At 32.7% G+C, this 25,253-nt stretch overlaps 1 protein-coding gene across 7 annotated transcripts in view; it reads left to right on the top strand.

Annotated features, from left to right (window-relative positions):
- Positions 1–25,253, top strand: part of LOC143239831 (uncharacterized) — a 55,531-nt gene that overhangs the window by 17,880 nt on the left and 12,398 nt on the right. For 5 of the 7 annotated variants that reach the window (XM_076481393.1, XM_076481386.1, XM_076481389.1 and 2 more), the window contains exons 6-7: positions 6,878–6,942; positions 16,749–16,832. In XM_076481393.1, the coding sequence (XP_076337508.1) occupies positions 6,878–6,942; positions 16,749–16,832 (149 nt within the window). Of the gene's footprint in view, positions 1–6,877; positions 6,943–16,748; positions 16,840–25,253 lie in introns of all 7 variants that reach the window. The other 2 variants (XM_076481388.1, XM_076481387.1) reach the window with 2 other exon arrangements.

Below are 25,253 nucleotides of genomic sequence, written 5' to 3'. Positions count from 1 at the left end.
CAAGTTGAGGATAGGCTGGTAGAGTTCCTGATGAGTACTGTCATGTGACAGAGTCGTGGGCTGATCTGTGGGCAAACTGAGTGGTTGAATCAGTTTAGCATTGGAGCTTCGACAAATGCTACCCGCTGTCACATGCAAAATGTATTTTTAAGTATGGATGTCATAGCAAATAGAACTCATAGGCACTAATTCAAGGCTTTACAGTTCAAACAAAAGAGTTTGGAACTCGAGACGTCCAATAAATCACTTTCAAATGTTTAACACTACACAGACATATGTACAGTGTAATTTGCTAAGGTTTATTATAGTTAGTTACTTCTGTTACCATGGTGACTGATGTTAAGGAATGATGGCATTAATAATACTTACAAAGAACTTGGGTATGAAGACATCTTCCTGTTCAGCCATTGAGATTCTGACTGAGATACTGAGCTGTCTGAATTACTTAGCTGATTAACTAACTAACCCACTGGGCTTATTTTCCAAGCCCTTTTATATTAGTAGAAGGCTGATTATTGGTCTACTCAGAGAAACAGCTGGTTTTGTGAAAAACACTCTTATAAACACACCATTAAACTGTCAAACTTTGTTTACGAACTTTTACGTTCTCCAGTTAATTACTGATCCTCTTTTTAACACGGGCTTGGTTGATTTAACTGACCACATGACCTCTTCCCTATACATGTAAAGTATTTCCTCCACCATTGGAGAACAATGATCCGATTATAGCATCGTCTCATTAATCAAGGTCTTCAGGTTCAACATCTAAGTTTGTATATCTCCTTACAAGCTCACTGCTGTCTGCTTAATTAGTTCAACATTCATGAGATATTTCCTTGATTTTAGTTTATAGCTTTGGTAACCTCCTTTTCACTCCAAGATCATCAAACATTTAACTGAAGTCTCTCAGTGTGTTTCCCTGAAGTAATTTTCTAAGTGATGCCTCTGTACTTATTTGATCTTTGGTAGCATCAGTTATTCATCAACAGGTTAATTGTACTGAAACATGTTTCTCAGCATTTAATTAAGATGTTGTTCTGTCAATAAGCATTATTGCTTTAAAAAATATGTTCTCTTACACTGCACTTTCAGATTACTCGCAGGTCAACACGTTTCTTGATGTGTTTTTTCAAATGTTGTTATTTTCTAAACATCATTACTTTGAAAAATATGTCTGCTTGTATGGCATCTTTCTCTGTTTATTGCTACAATTAATCATGCAAGGCATTCACATACTTAGGGATGCCTCGGTACAAAAACTGAATCTGGTATATGTGTGCTTCATACTTTTTATTGTTGGTGCACAAAAATTTAACTAAAAAGAGGAAGAAAAAGATCTCTAAGATTAATTTACTCTAAATCTGCCTAAAAGAATTTCATGTGCTTTGGCTGTTTTGAGACTTCTCTTTTGTTTAGAAAATGAAGGGAGAAAAGTTGTGTCTGTAATTCAGCTCAATAAATTTTATGTGTAACTCCATCAAAGGCTTAAGCCTTTTACATTAGCTAGCTATCTAGGGTTAACATTACTGAATTAGAAATAGTGAATTGTGCAATGTGTGATGATAAGTGATTTATAGGTTGTGACCATGTACTGTAATGTAGTGTAGGCCTAGTGTACCATTTATCAGTAGTAGTCTACATTAGAACTTGTGTGAAAAAATACTAGTAGTAGCAATGTTTTGGAAATAGAATGTTGACCTTTTGACTGTGCAGACTGTCTTTCTATCTATTTGTCTGTTTGTCAAGATTTTCAAAAGGCTTCTGTTTGGAGACCATATACTGGTTTTTGTTAGTATTGGTCAAGTAGTCAGACATGTTGGTGCTGAATTTTGTTGGTAGAAATTAGGCTTTCAAACTTCTTCTCTTTTCAGGAATTTTGTCTATTCATTTTCAAAAGTTAGACAAAGTAATAAATGCATAAGGGTACAAAAAAGTTATATACAGTTCATAGGTCAAAGTTCATTTTTGGTCAGGAGGAGGCAAAAGCTAGAAATCTTGTAAAGCACTTGTTCTCTTTTTATGTAAGTCTGATCTTTATCAAAGTTGGATAAATTAGTAAGTGGATAGAGATGACTGAAATTTGTTCATGATTTGTAAGGTTACCAGAGGTCAAATCCTAGAAAACTTTAAAATGCTTCTACTCCCAAATTTCAGTCATCTCTATCCACTTACTAATTTATCCAACTTTGATAAAGATCAGACTTACATTAAAAGAGAGCAAATGCTTTATAAGATTTCTACTCCCAGCGATTTTGTTTGATTTTTCTCAAAGCTAAACATATTAAAAAATAGAGAGATGCTTAAAAGCTGTATATGATTTTCAGGTCAAATATCATTTGGGGTCAGGAGGGGCCAAAAACTAGGAATCTTGATAATTCTTTCTGACTGACCAAACTACCTTTTACACTCGTTTAAAATCCTTGTAGATTTAATACTTCTAACTTTCAATATAGTGTTTATATTTTCACACATTTTTGGCACTTTTTCACTTAATATTGTGAGTTTTTAATATACAAAAAATCATGTTTGTAGTGAAGTATTTCTAGTAAAATAAAGATCTGTCCATGAATATATTGAGTATTTGTTTTGAGTAGTCCACATGCAAAGTAATTTTCATATTTGTAGTGAAGTATTTCTAATAAAATAAAGATCCATCCATGAATATATTGAGTAGTCCACATGCAAAGTAATTTTTACGTTTAAATTAAAAATACTTTTCCTTATCTCAAAAATCACAAACTTCCTTTATGTTATTCCTAAGGCCTCCTAAATATATTTCAGACGTCTATTTTTTTTTCAGTGAAACTTGATAGTTTGTATGTTATTTTCTCTAACCCAACTCAAAAGAGGAATTGCAAATCTGACCAACCTTGTAACCACAAAAAAAAAATGAAATAAATCTAAATTTCCCCTTCTTTCTATAATGACATTTAATAAAATATTGAATATAAGACACTAAATATTTGTGTCATGTACAGTAAAAACTTACCAGACTGGATAGGGTTAAGATGACAGGGCACTTTAGATCTGTATGATACTTTTTTTTTCTTTAATCTTAAATGTAATGTACTGTTACTTTTTGATTATCTGGTTAAACTTAGTACTTACCAATCTGATAAACATTATCTGGAAGGAAAGGTCAGCTTCTCACATACCCTATATTTACTACACTAATTGGGAAACTCATTTCCATTCTGTTTACATTAGTGCCTTAGTGCTCTCTGGTGAATTATATTTTTGACTTGTAACCCTTGGAAATGAGAGAAAATCCTAGGCCAAATGGCCCTGCCCTAAAAATGATGAATTCCCTGGCCTCCAATAATTACTTGTAATAAGACACAACAACAATATAGGTTGTTCAATTTACATTTTATTACTTCTATCTTACATCATCAATTGTGCTTAACCACTTAAAAATTCAAACCTCACTTATTGACAAGCTAGAATATAAAATCAGAACTTTCAAACTTATTGTTTTGCTCTGACATTGATGTATTTAACAAACCTACCAGAAAAGTGTCTCCCATCTCTATACTTTTGATGTTACTTATTCACTCACACCTACCAGTCTTAAGTACATGTTCATAAACAAGAGAAAGAATATATTCCAATATTATACCTCTACACACACCTTTTTTTGGTCTTGAGTTCATGCATTTTGCTAAAGAAATTTACAAGCCACTGACCTTTTGTAAACTCTCATTTAATCATGCATGAAAACGTGTGAACTTGTGCCACTGAAGGAAGATGTCATAATGCAACAGAACCATCCAGCAATAGAAGTGTGACATATCTATATGCTCATGAATCCTCATTATTTTCCTCAGCACTTTAGTAAATTGAAATGTTTTGATTTTCCAGGAGATTTATAAAACTGAATATAAATTTATAATTGGACTCAGTCAGTTTGTCTGATTACATGACTTCTTTGTACTCATTTAAAATCTTTACAGTTTTGGTGCTTCTAACTTTCAATATAGTGTGTATATATTTACAAAACTTGGCAATCTTTTAGTCAACATTGTCTTTCACATATAAAAAAAATCATACGTTTTAGCGAAATAATTTTTAATAACCTAAAATATATTTTTCATGAATATATTGAATATTTGTTTTGACTATTTCATGTGCAAAGTAATTTTCATGTTAAAATTAAGAGCACTCTTTCTCATCTCAAATTTCTTTTGCATAGTCTCTGAAACCTCCTATATTTGTATCAAACGTTTTATTTTCAGTACATCTTTGTATTTTATTATTATTTTATCTATTCTATCTCAAAATGGAATTGATAAATTTGACCAATCTTATAGCTATCCAATAAAAAGTAAAAGTAAATCTAAATTACCTTTTACTCTTTTTAGAATGGCTTCAGATTGTAACATGAAACTACATTAATTTACACTTAGTAGCCTTAAGATTGTAACAGTATACATATACCTATAATTAAAGTTCATTATTGTATTGCTCTTTGAACTGTGGCTAACTACTATCCATGCTATTATAAGTTGTAAGTCACTCGAGATATATACAACTCGTGTTAAACCATTGAATTACATTGCCTTCGTGCTGCTCTAATGCGTGGCTCATGAAACATTTTTATTATATTGTTATTGTTATTTATTTTACTTAACTAACCTGAAAACATCCCTATTTCTTTTAAATTTTAGTTACTTTTATAATAATAAAGAATAAACAAGAAATAAAATACTTACCCAATTTTCCTTTTTTCTTACTTTAAATTATCAAAGAAGCTGAAGCTGACTTTTTTACAGTAATGGTAGTAATACTTTAAATAATCTTTATTTAATTAAATAACACACCAAAACATGCAGATTAATAATATGCAAAAAAGCAGATAATTTCCTCCAACAGCTTTTCTGGCTTTCTAACTATGCCACAAGAATCATTACAAGTTCATCCAAACTAACAGCTGTAATTTCTGTGTGAACCAAAGCTGGATTATAAGTGAAATTGATGCTTTTTTTTTTTCTATATTTATAACACACAGTTTAATACAATGTCATTTCATAGATTAAAACCTTGACTTTTTCTATTAGTTATAGGTAAGATATAAATGTAAGAAAGAACTACTATCAAATCCTGAAAAAGAGGATGTGGTGGGTGGATGTGGTAAAAGAAGTCTGATTTTCTATTTTATAGCTGTGTAACCTAACAAAATTGAAGGCTGTACAAATTATAGATTGTCTGAGCAGTGACAATTTTATAGTGAGTAATTTACGTTTAATTTCATACTTTTTGAATGGGTGGTGGTGGATAAAATAAAGATTAGAAGATGCCTGCAGAAAATGGCATTTGTGACACCAGGTTAAATTTAAGGATATATATATATTTTTTTAATATAGCCTTGTAGAATTAAGAACTTGAAAGTTCTCTAGTTCTTGTATTGTTAGTCTGTCACACTGAATGTTCCCACCCTTTTAGCCATGGGAACATTATTATATATTCATTAGTAAAAGAGTAACCCAAGAGTTGGTGGTGTTGACTAACTGCCTTCCCTCTAGTCTATCACTGCTTAATTAGGAATGACTATTGCAGATAGCCCTTATGTAGTTCATGTGAAATTCTAAACAAATCAAACCAAACCAAGTTGTTGTTGTAACTTTTTGGGAAGATACGTTCCTATCTCAAGTTCATTTACCTTCCACCTTTCTCCAGTTCTTTCCTTTATCCCTTCTTTATATCTTCCAAAGTAATGTGTTGGTGTCTTGGATTCCACAGTGTCACAGGCTTCAGCTGCCATTGATCAGTTATATGTACTAGAAAACATGATTCTTATGTATATATATATTTAATTTATTGCTATATGTTTGAACATAAATATCTAAATTTTAAGCTTTTATGATTAATATACTAATGATATACATAAATGCGTAATATATGGTAATCAAAATTTCATTGTATTTTACAATATACTGGTATGCTGAGTTACAGATTTCTACTTTGTAGACCAGATTTATTACTAATTATAAATATGGTTACTAAAAATGTATTATTTGTCTACTTACCTGTATAGGTATGTATCTCATGACCTGTTTATAAAATAGTTATGAATGTATATCAAAGTTTATAATTCAAATTTTACTATTATGTAAGTTTTAGTTTTAAAAGGAAGTATTTAATATCTCAGTCTTCATATATTTGTATCATGTGATGCATTTGAGTGCCAAATTATCCAAATTTGGATATTTTTTTTTAACTCTTGATTTTCTAAGCTTAACGAAAATTGCTTACATTAAAGGTATTGCTAAGCCATAATGTAAATTTCTTTCCAAATTTATTGCTTTAGTGAGGCATAACCAACAACTTCGCATATTTGTGTGATTCTCAGACCTGATGTTACTGTTTGTCACAAACACTATAATGGCTTACTTCATGAATATTGTTTTATTTTATTGTTTCATACAACAAAATAAGAACAAAACAGAAAAATTGGTAAATAAAAGAATATAGGTTTGAAATTTTAATATCAGTAATTTTACAGTCAATACTGAAAAAGAAAGAACTTTGTTACTCAATTTGTTTTTTGGTTTTCAATTATTTTTTTCATTATACTTTGATAATATATCTGAAGATCCCAAAATCAAGTTAGCTGTTTGTGCAGAGAAATATGCTGATAAGATACATTGATTAAATGAAAAACTTGTGATATTCATTCAGGTGGTTCCAGAGGTTATGCAAATATTAAAACTTTAATAAGTATTTTTATTCCTACCATGAAATTTACCTTTCATGCAAACTGACTCAGTAAAAGTTTTCTACATTTATGTACTAATCCTACTAAATAACATATTTGTTTAGTTGTTTGTTTTTTCTTTCTATTCTGTATATCAATCAGCTTATTAATTTATCTTATTAGCTACCACAGCAACAATAACCACCCAGCCAGCAGAGGAAATATCTCTTACTCACATCAATGAAGAGGTGAGAAGATTCATGGTATTAAATTTATGTTGGCACAGCACCAAATATAACAAATCATTAAACCTTTAGGTTAGAAAGTGAGATAAAACATTTCAGTCAAAATACACCTAATCTTAACATTTTATTCGTAACTCTCCCTATACTGATTTATGCTGGAAGAATATATAAATCTTTCTTATGTTTAACATCAGCTGTATATGTAGGTTTTTAAAAACTTAACATAAAAAAAGCAGAAAGTTTGTAAGATTTCATTGAAAATAAATTTAGAATCCATTATTTAGAATATCACTGTTGGTTCATACTTTTACTCTATTTGACACTTGAAACACCTTGACCAATTTAAAAATCCATTCTGTACCAGTAGAAATACTCAAGTTATATGAAATGAAGAACAAGACTTCTAAGTATTATCTAATTCAGTTTAAGAGAGATTTATTCCATTCAATTTCATTTTTCTATCATTTTTTACATTGTCTGATTTTTAAAATTTTGTTGCAAAACAGAATTTTAAAAACATCAAAATGCTTCTTTTTTGTCCTAAAAGATTTATTTTTATTACTCATAAAAAATATTCCATTTTGTATATCTAGTCAGTTTCAACATGATTGATGTTTATAACAAATGTTTTAAATACTTTACTCTGGTTAAAACCATAAGTTGTGACTAGTGTAATTGGCAATAAATTTTAAAAAACATTTGAAAAAATGACAAATTTATTGATGGCATTCTTGAAATGGTATCACTCTTTATTATTAAATACTTTTGTTAAGCAACATAACTCTATTTTTGCTAACTGTATTCTTGTTCAATATCTATCTGTATCTAATAAATGTAGCTTCCTTTTAATAAATGATAAGTTTATATATTTAAGTGTATTTGAATTATCAGAATATTTTGCCATCACTTATTTGGTAAACCTAGTAAGTTTTCCTGATGGAATGTCATGGAAGAAAATGTTTATCACTTTCAAATGAAGATGATAATTTGATATGAATATATTTTCAGTAGTTAACAGTGTCCAAAAGACTATACAAAAATATTCAAAGATATGGTTTATTCCTACATCTTATAAACTTCCAATGAGATTCCTCAACATCATTATTGTGTTTGTGCATTCCCTTAAAACAAGAAATTATGTCTGACAATACTTTATTTACCCTACATTGATGTAAATGTTACACACAATTTTGCATGTAGCTATTTTTAAAGCTAAGTTATGATGTAATGAAAAGGTGGGAATGAACACATACTATAAAACCAATGAAAGAGAAGAAAATCACGTGAAAAATAAAACATGGATACTTGTATTATCTATGTATTATAGTTTATTAGCAAAAATACAAACCTTTACTTTGGGATGAGAGGAAGAATTGTAAAATAAAAATTGTGTTCTTTGCAGTAAGCTCTTGCAGCTGCAGAAATTGTTTAAAAATGTTTTTAATTTTACATTAAAAATTATATTGTTCATTATTGGTGATACGTTAACAAAAATTTACATTTTTGTCTTGTGGTTTGCAAATGAATTAATAATATTTGAGGTTAGTGTTGAAGGGTATACTAAAGATGGCTGGTATGGGTATTAAAACTTTAATTAGAATAAAATACAGAAAATCATTTTGATCTCTGAAATCCTCTTCCAATGACAGAGACCTGCCCAATTGATCCAGTGTAGGAAAAAAGAAAAAAAGACATGGTCAAAAACATAAGAGCTCTCCACCAAATTTGCCAACACATAAATAAAAATAGCTACTTTGATACAATGAAACTGCCAAGGTTTACGTTTTAATCTGGATGACATCAAAGCACTAGTTGCTTCCCTCCACCCTATATGTCTTTCCTTACAGAAAACATTTCTGAAACCTGCTGATACAGTCAAATTTTGGCAGTTTCCTTTGTACAGAAATAATAAGTTGTGTGATGGACGAGTGCATGGAAAAGTGGCAGTGTTGGTTGATCAGCATGTGTCCACTTTGTCTTTGCTACTCTACACATCCTTGGATACTGTAGAATCCATGTTTCCTTGTGTTGTACCATCATTTTTGTTCTCTCGACCTGTCACCTGTAGAGGCCTTTGTACAATCAGCCCTTGATGCTTTCATTCAACAGTTACCATCTCTCTTTTTAATCCTGTGGGACTTTAATGGACATCATCCTCTCTGGGAAAGTGCTGATGTTGATGGGAGGGGCTACTCTGTTGAGTGTATTTTCTCTGATCACAACCTTTCTCTTTTCAATAGCAGTTCTTATACTTATTTTCATGCACCTAGTCAGTTATTCACTGCTATTGATCTCTCAGTTTGCACCCCTTCACTGTTCTCCCACTTTTCATGGAGAGTTGACAACAATCCATGTGGCAGTGATCATTTTCTAATAATTTTGAGAGAGACTGGTCATGGCTGATGCTACCCGACCTGCGTGGCCCTGTGGAAGCTGAATCAAGCCAACTGGCCCTCTTTCACTGCTCTCACAGAACTTGATCCTGCCATGATACTACATGGAGGTATGGCATTTTACGAGACCTCCACTTATCTGTGTTACCTGGTCATTTATCCATTTTTATTAACAATTTTTTAATGGACAGGCGATTCCAAGTTTGTAATGGTTCAACACTTTCCTGTTCTTTTCTACAGGAACTTGAAGTCCCTCAGGGCTGTGTTTTGAGTGTTACACTTTTCAGTATAAAGATTAATACCGTCACTGAACAACTCCCTCTTACTGTTGCAAACGGACTCTATGTCAATGCCTTTCACACCTCATGTCAGTTTTCAAACGAGGTATATTGAGAGGCAGCTACAGACTGCTCTCAATCATTTACTGAAGTGGACCACAGCAAACGGTTTGAACTTTTCTCTCTCTAAAATTGTTTGCATGCACTTTTGCTGCCAATTGGGTATTCACTTTGGTCCTGAACTCCATGCCAGTGAAGTTGTGCTTCCTGTGGTCCCTGAGACAAATTTCTTTAGACTTATCTTTGACCATAAGTTGACCTTGAAACCACACATCAAACGGCCACAAGTCAAATGTACAAGAACACTGAACATCCTCCGTATCCTCTCTTCCACCACTTGAGTAGCAGATCGATGTTCTATGCTAAAGATATATCGTGCTCTTACTTGATGAAAACTAGACTATGGGTCACTGGTCTATGGCTCTGCCAGAACCTTGGCCTTGAAGATGCTGGACCTCATTCATCATCAAGGACTTTGGCTGTGCAATGGGGCTTTCTGCACTTCCCCAGTCCCAGGCTTATACACAAAGTCTCATGAACCTTCTCTACACCTCTGCCATTTGCAACTGCCTTTACTCGTGCTTTGAAACTTTGATCCTTACCACAATATCCCACCAGGGGTTATGTTTTCCTTCCTTGATGGGCCATACTTTTTCAGAACAGATGATCTGCCATTGCTCCTTTTGGTCTTTATATCCAGGTGCAGTTAGATGAATTGGGTCTATCCTTGGATAACATTGCTGTATCCAGTGGTCAGCCCATCCCACCATGGCTTATTACAAATCCACAAACGTGACCTTTCTTTAAGTCATCTGAGAAAAGCAGATACTCCCAATTGGAAGTACCATCTTTTATTTGCTGAGCATCATTCAAACCATCCTTCCATTCCCATTTATACAGATGGTTCAAAATCAGGTGACTTTGTGGGCTCTGCCATGGTTTGGTGGTTGCACACAGAATCCCCTCTACAGTTTCTGTGTTTACTACTGAACTGTATGCCATTTCTCTTTCTCTGGATCACATAGAAGCTTAGCAGTACTTAAATTGTACTATTTAAACTGACTCAGTTCTCTACTGGCCCTGGAATCATATCATGTTGGTTCTCACCCTGTTCTTGCCAATATTCAAAACCAACTGGCTTATTTCTCTTTAACATTTACTTTTATCCAGTTTTTCTGGATACCAGACCATGTTGGTATTCGCGGTAACAAGCTCGCCGACACTGCAGCTAAATCTATCTGCTCTGGCGCTATCACTGCTGTGCGTATTCCATACATGGACTATAGTCTTGTATTCAAAACTTGGCTGCATGCCAGTTGGCAGTCGACTTGCAGTGAGCAATGTGAAAACATGTTTTTCCAAATAGAACTTTCTATTTGACTTTGTCTTGCTTTTGTAAGAATTGGAAAGAGGAAGTTGTTCTAACTAGACTACTGCATTGATCACTATTTTTAACTCATCATTTTCTTTTATCTGGGACTGATGCACCAGTGTGTTGTCTGTGTGACATTTCACTGTCTTGCCATCATTATGACTCTCAACAATGGCATCATTTTAGACATGTTTTTGTCCCAAGGTTTATTCATAACATTGGATAGTGCCATTGGCAATGGTGACACTGTTCACTTTACAAATGTGTTTTTGTTTTAGTTTTTTAAAGGCCATTGAGATTTTTAATGCTATACAAGTTTTCAGTTCATAAATTAGGCCTTTCTTTTAATAGGATTCCTTTTTAAGAACTAGTTCAGTATGAAATTAGAAAATGGCCATGATGTCAAATAACTCAAAATTAGGACTGGTAAGGCCAACTTCAGGTGACTAACGTGATGTTTGAATTTGCTCGTTTGTCATCCTGGCAAGTTATGATAATTAAAATTATGCTACAGAAAGTCATTTAAAACCTGTATTACTGTAGTTTCTCTCTTACTGCTGTAAACTAGATAAAAAATTGGATTTAATGTTATCTAAGTGTTTAATTCAAAAAACTTTGTGTTGGTTTACCTTTACCTTGAATCCTTTTTATTAATTTTAATAAATTTACTTTAATTTTAACTTGTTACTGGATATTTGGTGCAAGATAGCCTAGTTGCTTTGCACCATAAAATGCCAAATCAACCAACCAATCCTCAATCTTTTTTGTTTTTGCACTTTGGAGTCTCACCAGTATCAGCATTTGTGGTGCACAAGGGTTAAGTACTGTAGTTTGGAGTCCTTTATTGTTCCATAGGCTTAGCATTGGTTTTGCTTTATTGTATGAGTTTTCTCATCCCCTTCCTTCCATCATATTATGCACACACTATTCCATGGATGATTAGTTACTGCTGGCAACACCTCATCAATTGTTAGACCATCACATTTACTTCTGCTTTCAGATACAACCTAGGCAGGTTTTTATTTTGGGTCTACAAATTTATTGTTGCTCCAATTCAACATGGCATCAGTCTGGACGTTTTTTATTTTTTCATCTCGTCTCTTGGTCAGGCTCAGATGTTTCCCTTCCTGCTCAAATCTTCAGAATTGGAAGCCACACTCTTATGCATTTCTCCTTCTCCCATTGCACTGGTGGGACAAGAACACAAGCAGTTTCTTTTATTGAAATTATACACATCTGATTTCCCAGTTTCCTTAGTTGGGGTTCATGCCTCGATCTCAAGGGGCTAAGTCAGAATGCTCCTAGAAATTGGGTTCCTCTACTGCCACCTCATACAGAGCTCCATTCTCTTTGCAAATGTCTTTCTTCAGTGATAGGGTATGCTTATGAACAGTATGAAGAATTCCAGAGTAGTATGCATGGGCATTGAGTATTTTTTACACAGTGATTTCTTCCTTACTCTTCAACAGGCAATTTCTCATAGTCTGGACTCCTTAAGGGGTAAATCATGAGGCTTCACTCTAATTATTCCACAGCATTGTCTTGTGTTTTTTATCAAGGGGGTATGTCTTCTAGAGCTCCTTATTCTCAAATTTGAGACCTCCATTCTCAAAATTAGTCTTATCTTATTGCCCTTCTAGCTTGCCATGTTCCTTGGGTGGTGCATATGATAGAAGACAGATTCTCCCAACAGAATAGATGTTGCACTGCAAGATCACCTTTCATTTAACAACTCTAATTGGTGGCTTGGCCTCTCATTGGATCACACAACTACTGGCAGTTTGGTGTTCAGTACCTCATTTTTTTTTTCCTTGGCAATAAATGTTTTTCATCTGAACACAATAAGATTTTCACTCTCAACCTTCTTTCTACTTACATTATGCAGGGTGCAAAATATGATGTTCTAACCCACTGTCAGATCATGTTGATCACAACAGATTAGCAGATACACCTGGGTTTCTGCTTCTGCAGCCCCTTCTGGTATGTTTAACTCTTCCACTTCTTTTTAAGCTGTTTCTGTGGAAGAACCACAATCAGATATTGTGTACCCATCTATCCAGAAGCTGAAACTTCTGGCAAAAAAGTATCCTACTTTTCACATGGTTTAATTATTAAAGTTCATATACACCAGTTTTAATTCCTTCTTAGCCGAAAAGTCACTTTTCTCGAAGGTAATGACATTTATATTGACAATATTGTACTGTGAGGAAGTTGAATCCTTTCCAGCCAGTTGTGTCCACCATAACTTGGTTTTTGATTTGGCTCTTTCACAGAGGTCTTTCCATTTTCACAATCACCATTGTTTACAGTGACCTTATTGACTATTTTGATTATCACAACTACATAACACAATGTTTGAGGACAACAAGGAATGTTTTGGTCCATCCTCTGAGCCACATTAAAACTATTAAATAAATAAATTTTAAAAAATGTAAAGCCAACCCTTATCATTCATTTAAGTAATAAACATTCTTTTAAATTCACTCAAATTTACTACCTGCATAACAGCAGAAGGCAATCCATTCTATAGGCCAACCACCCTATTTAAAAATAAAATTGTCTTAGCTAAAGATGACTTCTGCCTTGCCTAAATCTATATTTGTGTACCCTAGTTCTTTACTTTTTGCTATCAAGTATGAAAAATATTGATACATCAGTACTATTGATTCCTGCTACTATTTTAAACACTTCAGTCAGATCCCTCTCTAACTCTTCTTTTTTCAAGACAAAACAATTTTAATGATTTTAATCTCTCTCCATGTAACAAGCCCTTCATTCCAGGTACCATTTCAGTAACCCTCTTCTGAACCCTTTCCTGTTGTAAGGAGCCCAAGACTGAATGCTCTATTCCAAACATGATGTAACCTGTGATCTATACTCTGAATTATAGCCTCTTTAGGCTTGTATTTAATATTTACGTAGATATAACCTAAAATCCTATTTGCCCTACTACTAGCAACAGCACACTGCTTGGATGGCTCAAGAGACTGTTCAACCATTGCACCAAGATCCTTTTTTTTTTTTGTGACACTTTTAAGGTTGTCCTCATCCAAATTGTACTTATAATTCAAATTATGATAACCTACATCCAATACCTTGCATTTATCATAATTAAAACTATTAAAACACCTCTGTCATTTATTTGTCCAACTCACTGAATGATCTAAATCACTTTGTAAAGCAGCAGCATTCTCTTTATAGCCAGCAACATGCAAGACCTTGATATCATAACAAATTTAAGTAATATATTGATCATTCCTTCATCTGTGTCATTAGTGTAAATCAAATAGAACAATAGTCCTGATACTGAACCCTGAGGTACATCTCTTACAACATTAATTTAATTTGCCTGAACTCCGTTAATAACAACCCTCAGCTTTCTTCCATCAAACACTCTTCTATCCAGTTAGTTAATTTATCACCCACACCTATAGAAATGAGTTTCTTTAGAAGCCTTTTATGTAGCACTTTGTCAAATGCTTTCTGAAAATCTAGATACACCAAATCTACATCCTTACCTTCTTGTACAGTAACATTTTCAAAGGATTTGTAAGGTAAGATTTTCACTTAGTGAAACCATGGTGACTATTTGATAAAATTCTAAATTTTGCAAAGTATCTTTTATGAGACTTCACAAAACTTTTCCCACAACTGATGTAAGACTAGCAGGCCTATAATTACTGGGACAACTTGTGAATCCTCAGTATTTCTCAGATTCCTCGCATTGGTCTTAAATAACAATTCCAGTTACTTTACAGTTAGATATAAGTTATGTTTTCTTTCTGTGTACCTGTTTGTGGCCTTATTCTTATGCCATGTATCCCCTTTATCTGCAGGTTTATTTTTTCATGTCTACTGACCTACAAACACCACTAGTTGAACTGCTTTGTGTTGTTTGTCCACAGATCACTTGCTCATTCTTTCATCTCTTCAAATCAGTTCTTCTTACCTAATGCTCTATCAGAGAGGAAAGGGGTTCATTTTTTTTCTCCAGTTCATCTGCTAATTCATTCTCGCTATGTCCAGTTAGATTTTGATCTTGCTCATGTTCAGTGAATGTTTAGTTCTCTGCACTTTTACCTTTAATTTGGGGTCATTTTGAAGGTGAGATATCTTCCAGTAGTCACATGTAATCAGACTTCTATTTTCTATGCCCTCTGCAACCTGGTCAAATTGCCCACTGGAAGTCACTGTGCAGAGTTGTATGTGAACATCTCCCAATACTTTTAATCTCACTTTATTTGTGTGATCTGACAGTTTTTTCATCTGAAAGTTTTTGCCTATCCTCCATAGTTATCTTAACTCTTTCTGCTAGATTATCCAGAGGGTTGAATATTTTTATTTTCACACACTCACCATAATTCTGGGGGCATGTTGAAGTGAAGATGTATGTTTATAATTCCAGACCATATTAATTTTGTTCCTTTTGTTGAGTAAGGCATAGGTGATCCTATCATTCTAAGCCTGAAGTGTTGCCTGGCAGGCTTTCTCAGGTGTCAAAGATTTGTCTGCTTAGGTGTTGCTTATTTTATCGTTATGATTCCAGTGGCTCAGAACACATCACCCTATGGCTACAGGTTGATCTCCAATCAAAAGAATATCTGTACAAAACAACATGGTCCAATTGCACCAACCACCAATGTCGGAACTTTAGCTATCTGGTTGCAGCTGGCTTATAGTGATGATCACTTATGTAAAATTTTACCCAGAATACAAGAATTAATTCAGGATTAAAAGCGTACATGTTCTTGATGTACTACTCTTATCTTAGTACCCTCCCATGATCTATACAGATGCTTTCTATATGGATAATGCCCTCATTGGCCCTTCCACCTCCTCAATGTGAGATTATAGCTATAAGTAACAGAAGAGGTAAGTATGGTTTAAAAGTTAATAAGTTAATATTTTCTTAAATTGAAAGTGTATTTCCAATAGTACTTCTGACACTCTCCTGCTCTTTTTTCCCACTAAGAGCCAGTGTCAGAGGCTGGGATGATATCAGTCTCAAAAAAGTGACAAAAGTTACCTGAATGAGTTGTTTATATATAGTACCATGACAAACACATTGAGATAGATGGAGAGTATCATGAGATAAATTTCAATAAGTGCAATTGAATGAAGTATAAAAGAATGGAGTAAGCAAGAAAATATCAGACTAATGCTCAGATGGACAAAGAAGAAACCTTAGTGGTCGAATAATAGCTACAAGTGTCAGCAGGGGTAAGTGTTGTTGGAAATGCATTTTTAATTTAGAAAAATGTTAATTTTCTACACAATTTCTACAGTGAAACAATTTTTAAAGTTTGAAATAATCTTATCAAAATTAACAAGCATAAAAAAACATTATGATCATATGCTGTTTGAAGCATTGCCTGTCAATATTTCTATGTAATTTTTACATTTCAGACACAAATTTTAACTTTTTACATAAGCAAAATTTATTTGCTTAATATTTTTTATGTTCTTGATATAGTTGGTAACACACACATTATGAAGATTTTCAAAAGTATCTTTGATACCAGTTAACAACTTTGCACTCTTCTTCCTACTAGTATAAAGTCATACATGTCTTTATGTTTTTAAAGAGGAAAGGGGCCCTTCTAAACAGAGGAAAGTATGAACTCGAGGCTGATTAGCTAAAGAAATTGTCTTAATTAGGTATTTTATTTTCTTAATGAGCACATCAGTGCATCTGTTTTGTTTTAGGACCTTCCACCAAGTTATGAGGAGGCTATCAAGTATTCCTCTCCAGTAACTTTATTGCCTCATCCAGAAAAAGAAGAGCAACAGGTGTAATGTGAGCTCATTAATCCAGGAAATGGTTTACAAGATAAATAGTTGTTTTATTTAATTTATATTTTTCTTATATGATAATTATCTTTCAGCTCAAAATGAAAAATTTCTTTATTTTTATTACATTGACAGATCATCAAATATTACTCACAAATAAAATATAAAACCAAATATTTTGTTCTATTAAGTTGTGAAGTTAATGAATTCTAATGTTGGTTTTATGTTGTTTACTTATCCAAACATCGAATGCTATTGTTTCATCAAGAAATTCATTAGTAAACTTTTAAAAAGAAAATAATTTAAACATGTTGTCAGGCAGCTAATACATTTAGTTGGCAACATGTATCACAGGCTCTTAAATATTTTAATCAATTGTTTTACTACCTTGTTAGTAAACAGGTGTTGTTTGTTTATTCCCTTTGGATTTTAAATACAGTATTTTTCCACTCAATATTTTATCTAATAATGAATTAGTATATCAGTATTTATTATTAAATACTAGTAAATACAGCCCAAATTTTTTTCATGGTCATTCCTGTAGCCATCAAGAGGTTAAAATTTGAAATGGAGTGGAAATCATGCTTACAATTTAGAATCCCATCCAGTCTTGATTTCAGAAAAGTTTAACTTCATAAGATGGTGTTCCATCCCTAAAATAAAACTCATTAGTTGATGCATTACATGGCTTATATTTAGTTCCAGGTGAAAAGTAACAAACCATGAAATTTATATATTTTTGTTCATACTTCTTGACCATATAAAGTAAATAAAAATTTTTAATCAGTATAGAAGATTTGGAGAAAGATCACATGCATGATGGAATTTGTTCTTTATTTTGATAAAACATGACTCACAACCTCTGAATGGTTGGGTTATACCTAAAAGCTTATTCATGAAAAATAGTAATATTCAACTGTACAAATTATAGCATAATATCAAAGAAAAGATATTTCTAAAATATGCTTTCCATCCACATATAGCTGTTTCTCAGCATTGGCTTTTCAAATCTAAATATTGGTCTTGCATACTCTAGTGTTTTATATCCCACTTAAAAGCCCTTGGCAATATCTAACTTGTAAATTTCTCCCCCTCATCAATGCACTTTCTATCCCAGTACTGTATATAAGCACATCATTTGGATAATGTAATATTTCTTTCTTAACAAAGTGTTAGTCTTTATTTTCTCTGAAGTGTTACACATCGTTCCATTATGGATTGCAATTTTTGTGTTGCCTTGTGGATTTCAGTAAAAGTATAATTAAAAAAAAAGTTAGATTTGATATTTGTGGGTATGCATTTCGGGGGCATGCAGTGATTTGTCCTGATGGGGAAGCAGCAAAAGCATAAAAGGTAGATTATGATAAAATGTATAGGACAGTCAATAAAGATAAAATTAATTTTTGGTAGTCATTAATCATATTTAAGATAAAGTATTTCCAATTAAAGATAAAACAAGAAGACATATTTGGTGAGTTACTTTATATGTTAATTCCATTCTCTACATTATGTTGATTAATATGCCTTTATTCCTCTTTACCTTTTCATTCTGCATTTGTACATTTATTTTATGTTGGCTGTTCTGTTGAAATTTAATTCATGATTATCAGTCTAGCTAGGCCTAAAGTTGAAAATATATAACTGGAGGAATTTTCATGTCTTTTAATTTCTTTATGCATATTACTTAAATAATCAAATCTCCTTGAGTTCCATGTTCCAGATTCTCTCTTGAAAAGTAAACACGGCCATCAGAAAAGTTTCTGCAAGCTAGGACTAACAGTTAACCAAGATGTCCTGTCATATTGGTTCACACTGAATTATTGAATGCACTGATTTGTTCTTCCAGTCAGGCTTAGAGCTTTCATTGGTCTACCTTTTCTGATTATGTTTTCTTTATCACTGACACTCTTTTTACCAAACTTGTTTGCTAATAAGCTTTAAATAATATAGTTACAATTTTTTATATTATACAGGGTGTTTGGAAAGTCACTGTGCACTTATATATTTATTAACAGACATGTTTCAATATAGAATACAGGAGGTAAACATGAATGACAGTTATAAACAATGTTGAAAGTGACCCCTGTTGGCTTGGATCCTTCTTATTTTGTTTCTAAACACCGCTATCAGTTGCTGGCTTGAATTAGACTGAATAAAATATGATTGCAAAACTGCACAGTGACTTTCCGAACACCCTGTATTTTTAATCTGTATTCAATATGAAGGGTGACACTTCACAAGAAATTTACACGTACAAAAGATAACAGTATGATTTAATATAATACTTGAAGAACCTGCACATCATGTGGCATCAGATAGATTACAAACAGTCATGAGCATGAGGTGCTTGTCATGAAAAAACAAAAATTTCCAAATATTGCAAGAAAATTAACTGTATTTATTTTTTGTTATTCTGTTTATTTGTTTATTGTACATTTTACTTTATAAAATAGTAATTACAAAATTGATAACTTATTTATAAAGTTTGCTTAAATTTTAGTGATTTAAATAATTTAATATATAGACTATAAATTTTCAGTGAGTTCCAGTTTTGCTTTTTTGAGGTAAGACAAACTGGTAATTGCTTCCTTTATGCCATAGAAGAGGCAAAAACAATATTCAAGATTTGTTTGTTTTTTAAATACAGTTATGAATTTGAATTTTTTTATTTAGAAAGTTATTCATGTAAGAAGCATTTTATATTTTAAAGAATATATTAAGTTACAAAAATGTTTTACTTAGAAATAAAGCCTTTTCTAGTGGGAAAAATACTGAAATTAACTCAAAAAAAAAAAAAAAGGAAGCATTTTGAGACTGGTGATCCGGATTCTTCCCAACAGTGCTTTCGTCTGTAAAAGTGATTATTGATTTTATACGGTATAGTATAGTGCTTCTGTATGAATTAGTTGCAAGCTCATACTTTCATATGTAGCTGATACATAAAAAAATATTTTTTTTAAACATATATTAGAAAAGCACTGAATCCCTTGCTTCCTTGGATGACACACTTTTGATGTATTCCCCTATTACTGTTGTCAGCAGGGTGGCTAATCCAACCTTCCATATTCCTCCTTTGTTATATAGCATCTCTCTACAGTAGGATGCTTACTTTTTGTGGAGCTGTCCATGTTTTTTATCCACTGAGAGATGGAAACATCATTTGGCCTGATGTGTTTTCTCCTAGGGCTTCTGGAATTGCCTTTTTTATTGATCATGGGGAAAATTTGGATTCTGTTTTCTGGAACTTTTCTGTACTACTGTTGGCTTCTCATAAATCCAATTTGGTAATCTGATCATTTATTTTGGTGTGCTAGGCCTAGAAGTGTTATGTGACTCTCCTTTGCTCCTTTTGCAGTGATCGTCTTGACTGTAGTTTTCATTGGAATTCTGCAGTTTATCTTGATTTTCCTCATTTTCTTAGAGGTTGGTTCCCAAATATCTTTTATATATTTGGTTTATGTTCTGAGTTACATCTCAGCAGATTCAGCCCACTTGATTTTGGCTGATCATTTCATTTACTCAGTGGGGATTTTTATGAGCTGATATTCAGAGTTCTCCCAGTACTTTTCTTTCATTTCTTTATGTGCTTTGGCAACTTTTTTTGAGAATTTTTCTCCAACCCTTATTCGTTTTAACAACATCTGCTGGACTGTAAGGAGGAGAGGGTACTTTTCTCACTATCTTATCCTTCTATTTTCCAGGTTCCCTTGCTTTCACTGGATTCCACTTTGTGGTGAGTGTTGCTCAAACAGATGTGTTTCTCTCAATCCAATTCCATACTAGCTACTGATCTGGTTATTCTTACTACTGGTTGCAACAGGTTCTGTGAAAATGAGGTATTCCATAAGACCATCTAGGTGCTTACAGATGGTATTACTATATTTATCATGGACTGCCATGATTATTCTCTATGATCAAAGTTGTATATTATCCATGTAGGAGGTCCACTATCTCTTTATAATTGCAAATACAAAGTGGTCCAATCCTAGGTCCTTGGTTGAGCACATATTACTCATCCTCTCCATAATTCCAGGGACAAGTGGAATATTCCTTGTCTACTTAGTTGGGGAGTGACAATGAGTGTTCAAAGTTCCACACTAAATGTGTTCTGTTCCTTTGGTTGAGTACAGCATGCATGATCCTGTCATTCCAAGCCTGGAATTAGCCCCTCCACTTTCTCAGTGTGGGATTCTAGCTATATTGTCAGCATATGGTATGTTTTGTAAGTTAACATTTTTCTTAACTGAAAATGTGTTTTAAATAATAATAACCTCTGCTGACACTCTTACTCTGCCTCCTCACTAAAGGTCAGTGTAAGTCTTGAAAAAGTGACTACATTATCTGAGTGAGGTGTTTATATACAGTACCAGGATAGAGGAAATCTTTGGCAAGGGTGGAAACATTTGCAAATCAGATATTGCCAAAGGCATTTAAGTGGGATATGAAAAACTGGAACATGCAAGACCAATGCTTAGATAGGCAAAGTTGATGTCAAGGAATAGCTGTATTCTCAGTTAAAGTATGTATCATTAGAAATACATTTTTGAGTTGAGGAAAATGTTAACTGTTTTCTTATTTCTTCACTCATAAAATGGCACAATGTATAAAGTTGTGTTCTGGAAAATTATCTTTGTAAAATATCCCTAATTGAAACAACTAGAACTCTGTACACAATCTTATTCAGCCTGTTACACATTTCCTAGCCTAAAGACACCCATTCACTTGTTATTTATTTTTTGTGTTTTTCCTTTTGAAATTGTGTATATATGTATGTTTATGGTTTATTTCATGTTTTTGCATAAACATTCCTCCTCACACTTCTATAATGAAAATTGTGATTGCATTGTACCATGACCAGTGAAAGAAGAAAATTTATGCAAAATGAATAGTAGCAGAAAGATATCAAGTAGTAACTTTATTACAGACAATCAGAAACCATTTATTCCTGAAGGTTTTCCATCTACAATCATCTATGAAAAAGTAAAAATTTAAATCCATGTTTTATTTTTCTAGGAATCATTTATTTCTTTCTGAAGTTCTTATAAGGTGTTGGCTTTCACAGTTGCCATCTCCCCAGTGGGACAGCAGTAAATCTTTGGATTTACAATGCTAAAATCAGGGGTTCCATTCCCCTTGGTGGATGCAGCAGATAGCCTGTTATGGCTTTCCTATAAGAAACCATGCACACACACACACACACACACACACACTGTTGCCAACACCAACTCATTCTGTAAGGTATTATCCTGTTAGAAAACAATTTTGTTTTTTTAAAGGAGCTAGCATGAGTTTTTTAAATCTTAAATTTCTGTCCTTTTTTGCTATTACCTGCAGAATAAGAATAAGAATTCTGTAAGTTCCTGCTATAATCTTGTAAGCTACAGTAAGATACCCTTCTTGCTCAATGAGTGAGTTAAGAGCTATTAAACTCACCCTATAAGATAAGCCTTTTGTACTAGAATCATCTTAGTAGCCTTTTGTTGTTATCTGTTGTTAGGTAAGGAGACAAAACTAAATACTATTCCAAAATAATTACTACTTTACAACAAGAAACAGAGGACTGTCCCAGTAATTCAAATGACTCATCGACCATTATTTTTTTTTTTTTTTTTTATTTTTTTTGACACTGTTTTGTTGGTTCCTATGTACATTAAAGAGCAGCATGTCTCAGTGGCTTTTCACTCTGTTTTCGAAGTTGAATGGTTGTGAGCTCAAGTATTTTTGTGTCTTTGAGTAATTGAGCAGGACATTTTACCTTATTTGTTCTAGTACACCCAACTGTATGGTGAGTAACAACTGTTAGGGATGAACTAGCATCCCATCCAACTATACCTATCTGCTTATGCCACATAAAACTGGAATTTAAAGGCACCAGCTCTATATGCCTTGCAATGTTTCACTATACTAAACATAGGCAATGTTAATAGAAATATATAAAATCCAGTATTTGGTGAAATAAAGTACCATATGAAAACTCAAGTTACTGATAAATAATTAATATTGGAACTTGTACTAATATTTAACCTGTATGCGTTATAGAAAAGGAGATAAAAGGAATTTAAAATAATTTTGCAGAGTTGAGATAATAAATGAAGTAATCTCATTTTTTAAAGTACAAAATGTTTATTAAAAATATTTCATTATATATATGTTGAGAAAAAAAACAACTTAATTACAAAGCTAAATATCATTATAATACAGTTATTTGAATGTGCTTCTTGATTTTGCCTTAGGCCAGTACAAAAATAATAGAATTAAATCTGATTTGTATCTACTGTACTCTATAAAAAATCTTGAACCATTAAACAGTTTTAATTTTAAAAACTAGTATGATTTAGAGAAGTAAAATAAAAAAAGCACAACAGAAAAATCTCCATATTCAGACTTGATATTCATTGTTTAATGAATTGAATTAAATTACAGTAAACTTGTTATTTATAATTTGTTGAAGCTGTGTGTTATGGTTTTAGTATGCATGGAATGTTTACTAAAGATGGATAAGAGCAAAAAACTTGCATTACTTTTAAGAGCCACTAACAAATACCACATCATGAAAAATATTGTCTTAGATATCCACAGTTTTAATTTTTTTAGTTTATTTTGGTTTAGTATGTATTATGTATGATATTTCATCACAATAGCTCTAAGAACTAAATTCCTATCATGGGATTTCAATGAGAAACAAACAAATATAGTACAAGTGTTAAAAGATTCCCAGATCTGTGTATTAAAGTTTCTTAGCAAGTAAAGAAAGGAAAAAAAAACTTCAGTGACAGGAACAAGTTGCCAGAGAATTACTGTGCTATACATGATGTATTTGATATTGAATATATATATATATATATACATCCTAAAAGTTTGAGACCTTGTGTCCATTTTAACCACTAAAGTTTATCTTGTCTGTATTTGCTTTTACCTATCCAGAAAACCTGTGTTGTAGCTCTATTCACTTTTGCTCTTGTAGTTACACTGTTTTCTTCCACCAAATGTATATTGTTTTATATCACTTGCATGCAACTAATGGTCGAGATCATGTTACCCTGGATAAGTAATGCCTTTTTGCTTTTTTGGGTTTTCTGAGAGTGAGATACCTGGAATATTCTGGCACTGATATATAGAAGAAATGAGAGATTTGATTAGCAAGACCAAAAAAGGGTTAGGTATAGGAGGCATCACTCTCCTACCTCAGAAATGAATAATTATCAATTTCCATTTATTTTAGCTGTTCCAGTAGTGTAAATACTTTGTTTTCAGTTTATAAAGTTTCCTAGGAAATTATATCTTTTTAATACAAAGAACAGAAAGTTGTTATTGACTTTGTTAGATACTCTCTTGATTGATAACGATTATATGCATCTCAGATTTCACTCTATTACTGTATTGCTCAAAGTGATTGGTCTAAATTCTGATTCTTTTGTTTTACAATGTCATATGATAATTCCACTTTGAGAGAGGATAGAAGATTATCTTCATTCAAACATTGGTTTAGCATATGCACAGATTTATCTGCAATTTTTGACCAGAATGTTTTGTAACCTTCAGCCATTAATTCAGGATCTCTTAATTTGTTTCCAATATTTTTTTCTCACACAAAACTACCTCAGTCTTCTTTCTTTACTCTCAGCATTGCTACAATTTTTTTATATTCAGCACACTATATACCCCATTAGTTCTGTGCAATTTTTTAATGTGTACTTATGTTACTAGTCTCCACCAATAGTGTTGCATCACCTATGTTAGTGCAGTTAGCTCCCTCTGCTATTTCCATTCAATCCACACTTTCTCAGTTGACACAGTATTGTTTAGATATTTTATTCACTGTGGCTAGTACTTATGGTTATGCTTCTCTTCTTGGCCATTTCAAGTTTCCTTACAACAGTTTTTTACTGTATTTGTATTCAGTTGTGTGTGTGTTTCTTGTTATTGAATTATAAGTGGTCTTCGTATGAATTCACTGCTCATTATATTGACTATAAAAATTACTGTGATGGTCAAAACACTGTTGGCACAACTTTTCAGGAATTGAGTTTGACTTTGACTGCAGAAGAAATGCAGGCCTTAGTTCACAAGAAACTAGATTCATATTTTGGCTGGTAGTTTCTTCTTCTTTTGAACTTGACAACATTTCTGAGTAGGAATAAAATTAAGGAAGGAACTGTTTGGACACACATTTTCCAACACTTTCTTATTTTGATCACACTTTGCACCTGTTCTGGAGTCTGCCCTTCCACTTCTTTTACAGTTTATTAATTAGATCATTGATTGAAGCTTGTTCTGATTTTGTTACATGTTCAAGACATGGGTAGTTTTATTAGTTTTCTCTTCTGTGCTCCAGTTGCTGTTATGCCATGTTGTTCACTTTGGTGTAAGTTTGTTCTTTTCCTCCTTTCTTCTTATTGCTGATGATGGATATATCCATGG

Source organism: Tachypleus tridentatus, chromosome 13 (assembly GCF_004210375.1).
Source record: "Tachypleus tridentatus isolate NWPU-2018 chromosome 13, ASM421037v1, whole genome shotgun sequence".
Taxonomy (NCBI): Eukaryota; Metazoa; Arthropoda; class Merostomata; order Xiphosura; family Limulidae; genus Tachypleus; species Tachypleus tridentatus.
This window is presented reverse-complemented; position numbering and strand designations above follow the sequence as displayed.